Below are 18,491 nucleotides of genomic sequence, written 5' to 3'. Positions count from 1 at the left end.
TTGAAGTTTTTGAAAGTCTTAGTGAGCACCTTTTCATTGAAATAAGGAGTGTCTCCATAAACAAAAACATCCACATGACAAACAAGAGTTCTAATACGGTTCTGATTTTTATACTACATAAACAAGGTTTTGTCATATGAACATGAGAAACATCAATTCAGTATCTCATTTCTCACCCGTTTGTACACAATGCCTGAGAATGTTTTTGATGGAGATAAAAACAGATCTATTTACATATTGTCACTGTATAAAAAGGAACAAATTATATCAGTGAATTGATTTTCCTACCTTTTTGTCATAATTATTGCCATTGTTAATCTCAAGTTCTGTTAACTACATGTTGAAGAATCAGCTCACAATTCTCAAGAAAGTTCAAAGTCACTTGCAACCAATCTCACCTTCAATTTTTCTGTAATGATCCATTTACTAGATACTAGTCGATAACCAATGGGAAAATTTACCTAGGCTAGGGAACATTGGAAAAGAATCGGTAAGCTGCAGGAATCTTGTTTTTAAATAAATAATTCAAGATAACTGTTGCTTCACATTTATTTGATAAATATAAAGTAATATCACAAGGTAGTAAACAGTTTCCAACAAGTTCACATAGTTACAGAACAATTACAACATGTGTACCGTAAATATATACAAAAATGGTTACATACGCAGACCAGGCAGGTGTGCGATTGCACACGCACACCCCCAGACACGCTCAAATTTGTTTAGGCGTGCGATTAATCACGTGGAAATTTTGTTTTCTTTATGTCTGCGATAACTTTCTGAAATTATCAAAATTACAAAAAAAGTGAAATATGAAGTCATAGAATGATTTAAGAATGCCTTACAACCCTTATCGCTAACTTAAATCTTTTTCATGTACGTTAAAATGCATAAAAAGAAACAAAATAATGAATTATTAGAAATCCTCTGTAACAACGATGTACGGAAGATTCTTTCTCATATTTTTATAATTTTATTATCCATTTTCATTTTATTAATCATAGTGTGTATAATAAAATGAGTGGCAGTAAAGGGGAGGACAAAGTTTCATGTGTCTTATTAATTGTATTTTTAATTTTTTTTCAGATTTTTTGTGGCCACCTGTTGTTTGAAAGTAGCAAATATAAAAAGAAAAGAAAAAATAAATATTGAAACTAAATTGTTACATTGTTTACTGTTTTTTAACAGCATTTTTCAATTTAGTCCTTGGTACTAGCCTGTGGAATGCATGTCAATAACACGTAAAAATGATACCTGCCATACTGCTCTATTACCAGAAGAAAATTATTTCAATATGCTCAATGTGATTGCAAAGATAGAAATAGATTAGAATAACATTTCAACATAAAAGAAAAATTGATCTCCGGATCGTTATTGAGAGAAAAAAATAAAAAATAAAGCACGTAAGTGAAGTAAGGTCATAATTATTGGGTTCCTTTAAAAAACTTTAAATTTGTGTTATTTGCATCATTTGTTAAAGGAAAATGGCAAATATTTATATGCTCCGTTCAGTAGCGTTTTTGTGATTATATAATTCAAGCTTTCTTTCGAAGAAATAAAGTTCAAAAATAACTAAAAAAAAAATAGTAAAAAATAAAAAAAATCTTTTATAGTAACTGATTATTATTTCATGATTCATCCTAAGCATTAAAATGTTATATATCGTTAATAGCCACGCTTCAACTTTCAGTAATTTAATTTACATTAAATGGGTTGGGTTCAAATTCCTGACTGTAAACTTTGTTGAAACTTGACCTTCACCTTTTACAAGGACAATATCTCAGATTTGGAAATTCTGTATAGTGTTTATTCTGACCCCCATCTACTCAAGAATGTGTAACACATGATGTGTCCTTTCCACTTTCTTTTTGAATACATGGACACATCTAAACAACAATGGTGAGGTGAAACAATTTTTGATCTTACGTGACCAGAGACAACGGTGGGGGCGATGCTACGATGATCACTGATTGTTTTCACAAATAATGGTCTAGAATTAAGGATGCTTCCGTCAAAATTGTATGTAACTTTGACCATGGTGACTAAAAATGCCTTTCAGTCACCATGGTCAACTGATCCGATCCGATAAACCACCCATGTGTGATGCTACCGGAGGATCTCATTCCCATTGTATCCAATCAAAGCCAATACCAAGAAGAAATTGGTCCATTTGCATGAGAGCTTTCGAAAATTAGTTTTCTGTTTCAAAATTTGTTCCGTTTTTACTACTCACAGCTCACACATTTCCTTTTCTGGCACAAATCTGCACAATGCAAATATAAATGAAAATGTTTCTAATGAATTGACAACTTCAATATGGATTGCTTTACATGTCACGCATATGAAAAGACAGCCAAATTGCTTCACTAGTTTTCTACATTGTTTAATTATTAGCAGCCCAGAGAGATCAATAGCACATTGCGTAAATGGTTACCTTGCTGTCAGTCTCTTTTTGGGTAAGTCGAACATCACTTTTTGGCCTGTTTTCACCTTAAAGAATTTTACATTGTACATAATGGTGTATCAGCTTTTAAGTTAACATGTATTATCCAATAACCACATTGGTGAATCTCTAACGAGTGATCCCTCTTCCAGAATGGTGTGTATTGTTGTGACACTATTTCATAACTAATGCTGACAACCAATTTTGGCATTATTACCAGGTGTTTAATTTCGAATGATTTTTCCATGTTAGAAAGTCTTCTTTCAATTCGTAGAATACCCTCCTTGTCAATAAAAGTGTCAAGCCTGTATAATGCATTGGGGCCCTTCAAGTTAAGTTTTTTTTCCTACGGTCTTTTCTACTATTTCCTAAATTGTTTGATTGTAGAGCGTTTACTTCTTCAGAAAAAAAAATTAAAAAGGTATTAAAATCACTTCTAATAAATAACTGATCCACGTGGGCATACTCAAAATATTCAATAATATTTATACAGAAATTATTCATTACATCATTCATTGTGATGTTAAAAGAATTTAAGGAATTTATCAGATCAAATTCATTTACCGACATGGGTAAAATAAAAGTGAGCATAATACATATAGAAGTTGCATATTGCATCATTTTTTATATATAGGTGAAGATTTATCATAGCACACGAGAATATTTATCATAGCGCACGAGAATGAAATACGGATGTGCTATGATAAATATTCACCTATATGTATACATACCATCAGGATAAACTATCTGAGTTCATCACTAACATATTGCCGCACGTAGTGTAGTGGGTTCGTCTGCGGCTCCCAGTTCTGGGGATCGCGGATCAAAAACCCGCTCACTGCTTGGCAGTATGTTAGTGATGAACAAAGTAGTTCTTCTTCAATATGATTTACACGCATTATACTCGACCATCATGATCAGAGGTCTGATCGGGCTGAAGCATTCTCTATTGAGAATGAAATATGGATGTGCTATGATAAATATTCACCTATATGTATACACACCATCCGGATAAACTATCTGAGTTCATCACTAATATATTGCCGCACGTAGTGTTGTTCTGGGGACCGTGGATCGAATCTCGCTCACTGCTTGGCAGTATGTTAGTGATGAACAAAGTAGTTCTTCTTCAATATGCATCATTTTTCTTTGTGATTAAAAAAATAATAATAACTGAGGATATTGAACCAACATTTATATAAGCCACAGGAATATTGTATGCATAAAATCCTTGAACATATTGAATAACTTCAGTAAGTTGGGCTACTCTACAAAAAAAACTGAAAATAAAAAACTCAAATATCACTGTCACTGTCTTTATCAACTGTCCAAAGGCTCATAGGAGTATTTTCATTGTCTGCTAACGTGCTACCATCGCTTGGCAAACATTCATCCTCTGCTTCCATGTCTGATCGTTTTCACTGTCTTCACTATCTTTGTCTGGAACGTTCATAACTTCCAGGCGAGGAGCTTTCACTGGAATTCTTCTTTCGTTTTTTTTGTCCTCTTCCTACGAGGGAAAACAGTGACGGATTTATTGATAATTTTTTTCCTTTCCTCGTTGGTGGAAAGTTTATCATTGATGCAGATGGTAAGTAATTTTTCCATTGTAGTGTGGTTCATCGAGAGAAATTTATCAGAAAACATTATGGTAAGACAACTAAATGCTCGTTCCACCGTAGAATTAGACCCTGATAGTGCGATAACAATCTCAGCAAGAAGCCAGATGTTCTTAAATTCTTTTTTCTTAAGTGCGAAAATTTTTCTCCACATCACTCGAAAATCACATGTCATGTAACAAGCATTGACATGATTTTTAAATGCCTTCCGCTCAACAATAACATGGTCATGCTTAAAACCAGTAGCTAAGAGAGCCTTTGAAAATGGTCAGCTACCAAAAGCGAGTCATTAACTGCGTAATTGCGATCTGGCAGCCACTTCTTGTGATCGAAACACTCCATCGCAGGAAATATATCACTGTTGATATTGTTGAATTTTGCCAATAGATGTTCCTTGAGTTTGACCAAAACATCCTTTTTCACTTTGCATGCGTTTAAGCTCGCCTGATCTGTGGTCAACATTAAATCACCCAATGTAACCCGTGAGGTTTCTTTTTCGATGATCTTTTTTCTTGCATCACTAACTTTGATGAAACTGGCTACAACAACACCATCAATCAAAGAGAACAAAGCAAGGTGACTTGTTGGGTTTTCCTCCTCTTGGCCAGCACATGTAATAGCGTTACAAATGTCTCTTGGCTGCAGTTATCTAGCATTGCATACACTTTTAAGTGATGCTTTGCTTGTGGATAGGATAAATTACAGGTAGCACGGTTTTTTCTTAACAAATCCTTTTAATATGCTAGGATGGTTCTTTTTGCAGGTCCTGTACGATATGTAGTTTTTTAGCACAATTTCTTGCTTGGTGATCCTTTGCTACTGGTTGTAAACAACCAAAATATCATAAGAAATCATCACTGCTTTACTAGTTACTGCCATCGTTGCTCAGTCTGATTCTCTTCTGAATAAAGATGAAACAAATCAAGTTAAAGCTTGTCGTGTGAACGCTGTCAGGGAAGCTCGAAAACAAGACAAAATGTTCAATTACCTGAAAAAGAGTGTCATGCGGGCAATGGAATAGAATTGAAAAAAAGGTGCCTTGAGCTTCCTTAACGTTTTACCATTAAAGGTTTCAGTCTTACAAAGGATGAGTTTTAAGATGCCCTTGTTATGATGATTCCAATGCCACCCATGGCATGTGTTGTAAAAAAGGTGGTTTTATGACTATGCGTCATAACAACGTACATGATTTCTAAGCAAATTTGTTGCAAAAGGTTTGTAGTGGAAATGGAGCCAAAGCTTTCACCAATAAACAACGATGAAGCAAGGCTTGATGTAAGCCAGGGTTTTTGGCGTCAAGGACAGTCTGCTTACTTAATGTACATTTGACCTATGTAAATGCCCTCATGCCAGATTGAAACGTCAATTAGTAAGATATATAAAAAGCTTGAAGCTGAAAAGAAACATAAATACAATCAGCGTGTATTAGATAACAAACATGGCACATTCACCCCACTTGTCTTTTCCATAAACGGCGGAATGAGCAAAGAAAGTTCTGTATTTCACAAATTTCTTGCAGAAAAAATTTCACAGAAATCCGGCGAATAATACGATAAAATAATGACTTGGATGAGATGTAAACTTTTCTTTGTATGTGTATGTATGAAATCTGCTTTGCTTTGCCTTAGATGTTTTAGATCCTTGAATACCATGTTGAACACAGAGGTGGTCAATGATTTTGATCTTGCCTGTGTAGATGCCAGAAAATAAAGTTTTATTTTATTTAGTGACGAATGTGCACTTCTTTTCTATTCAGTCAAACAACGAGTCTCTCTTCACCGAGGCTCATAGCTTTTGACAATGCAGCTTTACTAAATACTGTCTTTTCTTTATCAATTTTCATTTTCTTTAACCTTAGTTTATTAATATTTTAATTAAATTGTAATTATTTTTAATAAATAAATATTGTACAATACTATCAACAACCAAAATAAGGTTTCTTGTCAAAGATAATTTTTTTTTGATCTACAATGTTAAGCTTCATTATCTTTTGACCATCCTCTAGATTGTGCTTTTGTGAATTTAATTCACTTTTGATGCACATATTCAAACAGCCCTGACACTTAAAGAAAAAGTGTGGAATTTTTGAAACGCCTCAGCATCTCCTGCTCTCAAATTTGGCCACTCTCAGTTTTTGTCTGTAGGCATTGGCAATCCTGAACTAATCGCTATACCTTTCTTGAAGCAGTTGTTTTGCTCTTTTGTAGCAGTTCTCTGATATGTCATATATGCAGCTTCTATTAGTTTTTTTGGTTCTCTAAATATGTAATATATTAGTCTTGTCAATCTTCCTTTATGACTGTAAATCTTGTTTTCAACAACTGGTTTAAAAAATGTAGTCATAAATTATTCAAATTTTATTACGTTTCCATCGAAGATATCAAACTCAATGTCAGGAGCACTTTGTTGCGGCAGTACTTTACGTATCATTTTTTCAGTGTTATTTTCTGACCGAGGGGTGTCTTGGACACTGTCATAAAATATGCCTTAATTGCTACTTCTTTTTAAGACCCTTGTGCCAGTTCTGTGCATATCCATTTTCCTTAGAAATCATGATTCCGTTTTACGTGCTAGCTGGAAAAGGTATAGGTTGTGTCATCACATTTGCAGTGTCACAGCGTGCAGATGTTGACATGGATTTTCGTGAAGATGTTGATGATTTTATTGATAGTCCATGATTTCTGGTAATGGGTGCTTTGCTATTTTATCAAGAAACAACAGAAATGCTTTCTTTCTTCAAAATCACGATATGCATGAAGATCTTTTTATGACTTAGCAGTGGAGTCCCCCCCCCCCCAACAGCACCATTCAACATTGGTTTCGAACCAGCTTTTATGCTCCCAGGATGAACTGGTTGATTCATAACCCACTCATTCTCTTCTGATGCAACTCACGACAATGACTTTCAAAGAGTTCTATTATACTTCTAATTTAGTTATTTCTTCATCAAACTCTGTCCCTTTTGTGCCCAGATTTTACAATTTAAAGCATTAATCATTTCTTGACCTGCATTTTGAAAACTTGAAATTAAAAAGGTCAATGAAAACAAAGTTTCGTTGTTCTAATGCAATTTCGATTTCGGCAATCAGACGATCTATATCAACAATAAGTTTTATTTTGCACTTTTCTTTTAAAAATAAAGAACACTTTTTGCCTTTATCTGTCATATCTTTTTTCGAGTAAGGGGGAAAAACTATCTGAAAAGGACATCGTTGTGAAAATACAAGTACGTTCAACCAGCAGTTACATTTAGCAGGTCAACAACCAACAAAATGGTAGAGATAACCAATAATCTTAACCAGCTACTACAGCACGACTAAGTTGCTAAGATTTTGATGCAGAGAATATGATAGCAAACAGCTTTCTTACATTGTCAACAGCACGTCTAAAACCAATAATATGATAAAAATAAAACAATCTCCACCAGCTACTACATCACAACCAAGTTGCTTTATAATTAACATTTATGGCGCCTCATGGGATAACTTGAGCACAAACACAACTAATAATAAATAACGATTACTTTGAAATTCCACTTTGGCCATTTTACTTGAATTTTGATGACGTCAGCAAGAGCACATCAATACACAAAAATTTGAACAATTAATATTTATATATGGACAGAAAAAGTGACATAATAATTAAATACATTTAAGCATTTTGGAAACAATATAATTCACCCACAAGTGATTCTAAAGTGTTATTAATCATGCAGTTAAAACTGAAACTGTTTGTGTATATTTTTCTGTGAGAGTTTTTAATGATTATACTTTGTGTATTACTGTGGAGGAAACTTAACTACATACTCCCTGGAATATGAATCTAATTTAAACAACCAAATTTTGAGGGCTGCAAAATAATAGAAAGATGAAAAATTCGTAAAGAGGCTTTTTAAGGTTTTATAACAAAATACAGCAATGCTTCAAGCTTAATAAGGAAGTTCTCAAATTTCTTTTTTAACACAAACAGGATGTAAAAGACTTGTAAGAAACCTAACTCTTTACTAATAAAATATAAGAAAGCTTGTTAAAGATTTTATACTAAACGTAATACATTGTAACATATTTTTTGCAGTGTAGAAAAATTAAACTGTTGCATAGAAAGAAAGAGCCCACACATTTTTCTCTTGCCATATCAATATTTTTATACACTGAACGTTCAATTATGGTAAAAACTACTTCACAAGTTTTAATAGTATCCCATAATAACGTGTTTATGCTATATTTAACACAAATAAAAAAGGAATACCCAAAAACAAGTCACATTAAGTTATTTTTGTTCACTTGTCTTAAAGGTTGTCATTGAAAGGTGAAGAGTATGAAAACTTTTGGAAACTATCACAGTTTACAGTTGATAAAGATGTTGTTCGAACTGATAGAGCTCATCCCTATTATGCTGGGCAGGACAATCCAAACATTCAGAAAATGAGGTACAAGTGTAACTTTTAGAGTAAAGCCTTGATCCAATAACTTTTTAACTGCTAAGAGTGAAGTGTTGAAATATGTATGTACTATAAATAATATGATTTCTATATCAATCCTGGTTACTTTTTATTTTTTTATTGTTGTTTAATAAGGGTAGAGGACAGTGTTAGGGAAAAAACAGAATTTTTAAAAAAATCATAATCTCGTCATAAAATGGTTGATATCAAAGTTTTGTTGACCAATTTTATCTTACCAAGGCCTATGTTCATGTAGGTTTTCTATAGATCTATAGCTTTTTCCCCATATGTATATCAGTAATATGTAGATTATAACATAAAAATTAAAACCCTTCAAAATTATAAATATCTTCTTATTTTTTTCTCCATGGTAGTTGCCATTAAAACAAAAATAGTCACCAGGGTTTGTGATGAAAACATCCAATTTTGTGACATCACTCCTGTGAGACTGGGAGAAGGTACTAAATCATGGCTGCTACAATAATTTGAAAAAAACTTTGTTTATTTGAAAAAATTAATGAAAATTTATTTTATAAATTTTAAGCTGTTTACTTTTTCTAAATCTTCTGCTTTTACAGAGGTTTTAATCATTACTTATTTATATGCAGAATATTTTCTTGATTGTTTAAATAACTCTTCATTGATTATTTTTCTTTTATAATAACACCTCATAGTTAATTCACTGAATAAACATTTTAATGTAATGCGTCTTTTGGGAATAGAAGATGATAAAAGTTCATAAAATATAATGTCTGAACTGAAGAAGAGTAACTTCCTGCACTATTTCTAAATTCGTATATTTTAGGAACATACTTTTGAATTATGCTGTCTACAATCCCGTTATGGGATATACACAAGGCATGTCTGATTTAATTGCACCGCTTCTTGCTACCCTCCATGATGAAGTAGACTCATTCTGGTGCTTTGTTGGATTGATGGAGAGTAGCATGTTCGCTACCTCACCCAAGGACGATTCTATGGACATGTCTTTGGTGAATACAACTATTTAGAATTTAACCTTTTGAAAAAAGTCAAATGATGATAAAGAAGAACCTTTTTTCCTCTTTTTTTTGGAAATTGTGTACAATTGATGATGCTTGACTTATAAATTTTGTGTTAAAGTTGTTCAATAATAATAATTATAATAATTTCCTTATTTTAGGGATACCTTTGTGAATTGTTACGCATAATGCTTCCAGAGTTTTACATGCACTGCCTATGTCAGGACAGTGATTTGAGTATGCTTTTTGCTCATCGCTGGTTAGTGTTGTGCTTTAAAAGGGAGTTTATCTATCACGAAGTTCTCAAAATATGGGAAGCCTGTTGGTCAAGATATCAAACAGATTATTTCCACATTTTTGTATGTACCACTATGTTTTTCAGTAATTGTACTTATTTACCTGTCTGATTTAATAACTTTCAGCAGAAAAGTAGTCTTGAATATACTTTCTCATTAAGAAAAAGGATATCCAACACTGCACTGATAAGAAAACATTAACTTTTATATTACATAATAACTAAGCCAATATACATCATAATGTATATAACACTACCTGTTTCTTGGTAAAAATGTCTGAACTTTTCTGTCAATATTAATTGGTGGATGGTAGTTTGGCAATATGCTTCCAACATTTTGAAATCCCCATAGAATTAAGTTATTGATGTTTTTTAAGAACAAAGTATAACAGTTTTAAATGAGAATGAAGACTAAGTAAGTCAAAGTTCACCAGATGACTTATGTAAGAGCTGAATAAAATAAAGTTAAACTGAGGTTTTGGCCTTAGTAAGGTAATTAGTCTGAAAAATACTAAGCACCACTAATCCTGACCTATACAAAGCTACTGATATACAAACACATTTCATTGTGGTACCCTTGTTAATATATTTAATGTATCCACACTGTTCAACATGTATGGCTTGTATTTCAACACAGATGATAAGTCTTTATATTGGGTGCTTAAGTGGATACCTATTCATGTGGCCAATTGTTTTATTATCCTGTCTGAAAGAAAATACCATAAAAAGGTTTTTTAAATGCTCACTCATTAATGAGTGCCCCTTTCAAATAAGTGCCATTCCTAAATAAGTTGCAACCTTTTTTGTATTTCTTTTTATAAATGTCCCTTCCGAACATTACTTGAGCAAAAGGGGGCTCTTATTTACGTGTTGGAAATTACAAAAAAAGACTTTTTCAAAAAAAAGCTTTGTTCTTAAAATCATCTACCGCAAATCTTTTGCTGAAATGTTTATATCTATCTTTTCATTTAAACAGCTCACTATTAATTTCATTAATGTAGAGGAAATTTAACCACAAACATTTATGTTCAGGGACATGTTTTTTATACGTATTACATAACATCTTTTTTGTATTTTATGTTCATAATAGTTTCCCATAAAGTGAACTTTATTAGCACCCCTCTGGATTTACTATCCCTCTTAAATAAGTGCCCACCCCTAAAGTCAAAATTTTAAATAGGTGCCAAATTTCACACACGAAAATGTAAATATTCTTAAAAATACGTGTATTTTTAAGTATTTAGCATTTTTTTTAAAAAAATTTGAAGTTCATGTTTTTAGAATTACGAATTTCTATTTCTTGTTTTTTTTTAAAATAGAAATTTGAATTTCCTAAAGAACATTCCCAGGCTCACTTTTTTGTGATTTATTTCTGTTTAAAGAACATTTAAATTTCGAAATTTCATCTCCATTACTAAAACGCCTCAGATATGAAACCAATGGGCTTTTTTGCTGCACCGTTAGTTGGTGATTTAATCAAGTATCTGCTAATGTAATAATGAGAGAGCTTGAAGTAACCATCTTGGAATTCCATTCATTACAGCTAAAATCGTAAAATTCTGCTGTAGATGCGTAGATGGTACTTAGCTTCTTATAAAACCAGAAGATATTGACAAAGTTCATCATGCCTTCAATAGTTTTGATGCTATTATCCAGTTCAAGATTAACATGTTTAAGCACGAAGTTCCACATTTTCTTAACCTAAAAATTGCTTCTGATGGTTTAAGCATCTTCTGAAAGAAGACAAACACTGGACTTTACACAAATTACAATAGCTATGCTTCTTGGTCATATGTAAAGGCCTGGTTCTCAAGTCTCGTAAATCATGCAAAAAGATTATGCTGACCTGAAAAGATAAAAGATAAGATTGTTTTTAGAACTTATTTGTTCAACTTTTAAGCTTCGCTATTTTACTAATATGAAAGACAAAATGCCAATTGTCTTATGCTTAAATATAGCATACCAGTTCACATGTCCTGGTTGTAAGGCAAGCTACATCGGTAAAACCGATAAAAGAAATTTCTTTCAACGTTGTTCCGAACTTGGCATGGCTAAAGATAGTGTTGTTAGTGTTGTTCATGCATACATTAATAGTTGCTTAGGAACGAACGTTTTATTAAATTTTTTTACAATGCAACTAGATGAATTTTATTCCTGCAACATTGTTGTTAAATTCGTTAAAGACAACACCAAAATAATAGACATGCATGATAATTGGTCAATCTTACTAATTAAAGAAGCTCTATATGTGACAATTCCAGGGAATTTGATAATAACCTGTAATTATCGATCACTATTTAGCGATAACTCATGAAAAAAGAACAGAAAATAAAATGGATTAGCGACCAGGTCATTAGCGATAAACAATACTGAGCTATAATTATCGCTAATTTGATTTGCTTTGTCAGCAGATTATCGATAATAGTGCAATATGGCCAACGCGTAAATTTGTTAGCTTATTATGTGAAAAGCAACCTAGACAACATTCTTTTAATGTTTGTCGATTAAATAACTTGCAAAACAGCAAAAACGGTGTATATATTATTATTATTGTATTATTAGTATATATTAATATTATTATTAATATTATTATATATTAATATCACAAAGTTTGAAAGATATACATCTAGATGATAACAAAGAAATGATAAGCTTCGACGTTTTGTCTTTATATACCAATGTCCCAGTAGAGGAAGCGATTAACTACTGCGCTGACATGTTGTTTTCAGATAGGTACGAAAAGCCACCGGTATCAAAGGAAACGTTTATTCAACTAGCAAACATGTGCAGTCGTGATGTGTTGCTCCTAACACATGATGGTTACTACAGACAAAAAGACGGATTAGCGATGGGAAGTCCGCCAGCTCCAAATATAGCTAATGGCTGACCTTAAAGTTTGAAACACGTATAAAAAACGACGCAAAGCTATACTCCCGGTACATGGATGATATCCTGAGAGATATCAATAGAGAACAAATTAATGACAAACTTATGGAAATAAACAACTTCCATCCCAACCTAAAGTTTACCGTGGAAACAGAACAAAAAGGCAGTATTCCATTTCTGGACATGGGAATCATACACAGAGGCGAGAATTTAACATCAATGTGGTATAGGAAAGCTAGTGACACAGGATTAACAATGAACTTCCATTCGCTACCTCCCATAAAGTATAAACGTACCATAGTAACCGGTCTGGTTATAGGATTCATTACGCATGTAGTACGTGGGAGAATTTTCTCTCTTGAACTCAAAATCTCTCCTTAAGAATAACCAGTACCCTCCATCGTTTTACAAAGAAATTATCGAAAAGACCCTGGAAAATATATACCGTAACGACGAAAATAACAACGATGATGCAGAGAGGAAACTTGTTTTTCTTCAATATGGAGGGAAGGTGACAGAGAAATTTGAACGCTTGTTAAAACGCATCAATGCACCATGCAAAATTGTCTCCACAATTAAGAAAATACAATCAGTTCTACCATCATTGAAAGCACCTGTGGCGAAGCCCATGCAAAGCGGTTTAGTGTACAAAATAACGTGTTCACGATGTCTATCGTGTTTTGTGGGGCAGACTACCCGACATCTTCTAACCTGTATCAAAGAGCATAAGTATACTGACGTCATTTCAAGACATGTAATGTAGAGCTATCAATCAATCATGCAGAAATAATGGCAAAATCGATTAAGTCGGAATATCATTTAATGACACTGGAGGCACTTTTCATTTGGGAAATAAAGCCTAAAATAAACACAAAGGACGAGTTTAAAAGCCATGAATTAGTAATAAAAGTTTAATTATGACTTATCCCTCATGGGAGTTTTAATCATTTAATACCTTTTAACTTGTCTAGAGTGTATGTAGGTAGATGTTGATATGTGATGTGAATACCTTTTATTTAGCAGTTTTACTGTTTATATACTTTTACTTATAGCCTGATGATGAAGTAATACTTCAAAAAATCGTTTATAATTTGCCAACTTTTCACCAAAAAGCAGGAACAAAACTTTATTGAATTAGCTAGCTACTTCATGACAAGTAAGAAACAAGCAAGTATAAAAGTTCACACCAGTAAATTTATAGCTTTCTTAAAACTAAAACAATTCTGGATCAAGGGAGCTAGCTAGCTAGCCTCAGCTGTTGCTTTGGAATAATTTTAGTTGCGATCGTTTAATTTGCCAAACTTTCAGTGTGAAAAATTATATTATATCAACAAATAAAAAAGAAAATCTGCTTAAATGCAAATTGATATAGCCAAATTAGGGGATGTTTTTGTTTGTGCCACTTAAAGCCCTGTTTACACAAACCACACAACATACAAAACACTACTGGAAAGCCATGTTTTTAACCATGTTAGATTTTTTTCACTGCTTGCATGCAAGGAGATTTCTTTATATTACACAAAATTGTAGTACCAAAAATATTATTTTTAGACACTGCCACAATAAAGCTAGTGCGTGGTCATTCTGTAACTAATTTTTCCCACACCTGTTTAATTACGTAACTTTTTGTTAATATTTTTTTTGGAGTGCAAGTAAAATCCTGTATCGGACATTTCATTTATGGGAGATGGTTTGATATTTGATACCCAATTTTTGGACGAAAATTTGCATTGCATATTCCTTTATATGTAGAATTATGGTGTTACATGGTGGAGAAGAGTTTTGTGTGCTTCAGAAATCTTGATGGTTCCCATGGTCCACTCCTGAGTTATATATAATGGATTTTAGCCAAAAAATAAATTTAGTCTCTTATTTTTGGTCACACGCGATAGTGAAGTTACTTATAAATTAGGGTCTGTTCATACGCCAAAGATTTTCTCTAGGTCTGCTCATCACGATTTTCTGATTTTTTACACAGTTATAAATAAATACTAGGAAGTAACATTTTTGATTTATGCATTGTGAAATAAAAATAGCCATTGACCCTTTCCCCAGCCTTGTTACAAAAATTGTCTTGGATAGAAAGTGACACATTTTATTTATTTGTAACAAAGAGTACATGAAACGCGTGCCCTATTAAATTCCTTGCTTCACTGATTTTGTTACAAACTTTGTTTTGAAAAGAAAAAGTGATACATTTTCTTAGAACAAGAACTACATGAAAAAGCGCTGTTGAAGTAAACAAAACACATAACTATCCACATGTTCGACGGCTATCCTCTTGCTTTATTTTCTAGATTATAATTGTATAAAAAATAAAATTTATCCTGACTAAAAATCAAGGTAACTAGCTAAACTTTCTTGGTCAATTTTGTATCTTCTGATTGCTTTCCTTATCTATAAAATAATTATCTAAAAAGAAGAAAATAACACAGATCAAACAAAAATAATAATAAAGAACTATTTAGCTTTCATACACAGTGTTTTTTCTCATGTGCATGAAACTTTTCGCAGCAACTTTTTTAGCTAACTTACTTATTGCACTTTTACCTCTCCAGTAGCCACTATCAAAGTAGTATATCTGATTGAATTTATCATCCATTCTTATAATACAAGCAGTTAAAAAACATACAGCAATTCATGGCAACACTACTTTTTTTCTTAAATTTTGTAATTTATAATTGTTTTTTGATAATTTTTATCGATAGTTGATTTCATTTTATAGTCACGGTTTCCAATACCATCGCAGCAAGGGATCAAAACTTGGCTTCCTTTAGCTCGCTAGCATTTATCAAGTATCGCTGTCACTATTATTTTAATATATACTAATTTAGCCCTAGCAAAGTAACGATAAATAGCGATAAATAAAAAAGAAAATCCCTCAGCGATATTTATCGATAATTTTATATTTTTAATCTAAATTATCGATAAAACTTTTTCTTAGCGATCAGGCGCTATAAGTGATCGATAATGAAAAGTTATGGCTAAATAGCTTGTTATCAAATTCCCTGGAATCGTCACATATATCAAATGTTTAAAACCATTGATTAATGGTCTCAAATTCTCAATTTAATCACGTAATTTGACATTTGTAACAATTTGAATTACTTTTGACGTTTTTTACTGTAGAAATTTCTCTTTTATTCCTAAATGATGTGTTAGTTTAAACATGAATAGTATAGTACTGGGGGGTACGAGCACACTTTTTGCAAAAGTGAGCTCGGACACCCCAAGTATTGTACTACTTAAATCATATGACGTCATCATGTGTGGTCGTTCCCCCTCTCCCTAATTACTTATTTTGGTGGTTATCATCATGGTTATCATTATTTGTTATTTTTTTTTTCTGTAAAAAATGTTTGAGAGGCCTGTGTTGTTATCATTTATACCATTTGAGGTCCCTGGCAATGACATATATTTCAACCTGTGGTATACCCTGGATATTGTTTTTTTATCAAATAATGGCCACTATGATGTCATCAATTGATGGTCAATTTAAAACTTAAGGAAATAAGTTGTATGTATAGTACAGATGAATAAACGTACAGATAGAGAAATGTTGGAATTGGGTGATGTGGATTTATTTGATTATATAGGGTATCGTATGGATAATTATTTTGGAGATACTGATGATAAGGATGATAAAGATCATATAGATTGTGCTTGTGATGTGAAAAAGATAAAGAGCAGAACATCATCTACACTAGTTTGTCCAAAATGTGGTGTAGTTAATGATATTCCGGTTTATATACCTTCATACAGTGTGTTTGAACATTGTACCTTTCGGAAGGAGTGCATATACAAGAGAGATAGGAATTTCACTGTGATTCTGAAACATTTCCTATGTATACAAGATCAAGTTGTACCCAATGATGTGGTAAAATCCTTGCGGGACCAGATTAATAATACACAATTTAGTATACAATTACGCTATCACTAAGTATTCCCATACTAGAATCCCTATTAAAGAAAAACAAGTTGATGTCCTAAAAAAATAGCATATTTTACATTTATTTTACATTAATGAATCAACCGTTTCTACATCTGGCAATAGAGGAACGTGATCGAGTACAACATCTATTTACTGTTATAGGTAGCATATAAATAATAAGCACAAACCAAATAATAAAAAGAGCTTTATAAACTATTACTTTACGTTGAAAAAGATATTCCAAGCATTCGATAGGAATGATTATGCAAAAATAATTCCATGCCTAAAATATCTAAGGATTCCAAATGGGTTGAAGCAAGCTTTTTAAAAACAAAGGATCTCTTAGGACCACCATCCAAATAATAAAATGTTGGTTTATTACTTTTAATGTATCTATTTTTTATTTTATATACATCCACTGACCATATTGGATCAGTAGAGCGTCTTTCACCTTTTTGTCCTTTAATTCACTAGGCTCATATAGATACCTAACATTAGTACCAACATCAAGTAATGTTTCATTATCACCATAATGGGCTGTGAAAATCCTTGCTTCACTAAAGTATGTTTTACAGCGTCTACAGGTTTTATATCAATCAGTCTGGTTCTACCAATCTACCAACCCATTTCTATTACTTTTTGATGGATATACAAACTCTTTATGGTATTGATAACTAAATAGTCTATTTGCTAATGTTTTATTAAATTGTTCGACAATACCTTGACTTCTATGCTGGCTGGGATCACCACGTGGTATTATTACATTATGCTAACTCTTTACAAGCATCGCAAATCAATGTTTTGGGGAATTTTAATTCTGTATTAACATATCCAATCAAAGGCTTCAGCAGTTTCTTTTGAGCTTTTACTGGTTAGTTGATATGCTGATTTGTATCTGCTGGCTACATCTACAACACAGAGAGCATATTTATATGTTTTTCTTTTATACTTATCATGTGAAAGATACAAGATATCTACCTGATGTATATCATTAGGTGTAGCATAAATAGAATATGAAGAATTAGGTCTTGCAACATACTTTGGTGCCGGTAGATATATTTGATACAGTGGCCATTTTTCCGTTTCCTCATTAGTTGTACCAGCTTTTTTAGCTAACTTACTTATTGCACTTTTACCTCTCCAGTAGCCACTATCAAAGTAGTATATCTGATTGAATTTATCATCCATTCTTATAATACAAGCAGTTAAAAAACATACAGCAATTCATGGCAACACTACTTTTTTTCTTAAATTTTGTAATCTATAATTGTTTTTTGATAATTTTCTTCGATAGTTGATTTCATTTTATAGTCACGGTTTCCAATACCATTCATTACTTCAAGATTAATAAATTCATTTGAATCCATAACAAAACCATCAGTTAATGATTTACTGATAAGTAGTTAAAATTTGCCAATAAAAGTGATCAATCTGTCTAATAGCTCAACAGTTTTAGCAATCTTTTTGTTATACTTTTTGCAATAAAATGTTAATACCGATGATACAGCAGTTGCTACGGTGGCAACCTCTGTCGGGGCAGCCCCAAAATGTATGCCAACAGCAGTAAAGCTACCAGATATGGTAGCTTTACTGCTGTTACCAGATACTAAGCCAGATACTCCTGTTAGTATAGAAACTATAGATACTGAAGTAGATACATTGCTTAATCTTTCACCTTTTCTTGAATATTTGGTTTGCTTGTCCTCATACTTGTTTTTTAAATTAATCAAGTCTTTGTGAGTGTCAAGGCGAAATTGATCAGGTGAATTCATTGACGTATCTATCGTTTCTATACTAACAGGAGTATATATATGATAAAGATGAGCTATTAACTGTATGGTTTCCAAAAACCAGCAAACAAGTGTTACTTTGGCA

General features: G+C 32.5%; 1 protein-coding gene across 2 annotated transcripts in view; it reads left to right on the top strand.

The window, feature by feature from the left end:
- The window catches only part of LOC130648376 (TBC1 domain family member 16-like), a 41,563-nt gene that overhangs the window by 15,024 nt on the left and 8,048 nt on the right, over positions 1–18,491 (top strand). For both annotated transcript variants that reach the window (XM_057454417.1, XM_057454416.1), the window contains exons 3-5: positions 8,357–8,491; positions 9,309–9,495; positions 9,666–9,863. In XM_057454417.1, the coding sequence (XP_057310400.1) occupies positions 8,357–8,491; positions 9,309–9,495; positions 9,666–9,863 (520 nt within the window). The remainder of the gene's footprint in view (positions 1–8,356; positions 8,492–9,308; positions 9,496–9,665; positions 9,864–18,491) is intronic.

The sequence above is a fragment of the Hydractinia symbiolongicarpus genome, chromosome 7 (genome assembly GCF_029227915.1).
Source record: "Hydractinia symbiolongicarpus strain clone_291-10 chromosome 7, HSymV2.1, whole genome shotgun sequence".
NCBI lineage: Eukaryota > Metazoa > Cnidaria > Hydrozoa > Anthoathecata > Hydractiniidae > Hydractinia > Hydractinia symbiolongicarpus.
This window is presented reverse-complemented; position numbering and strand designations above follow the sequence as displayed.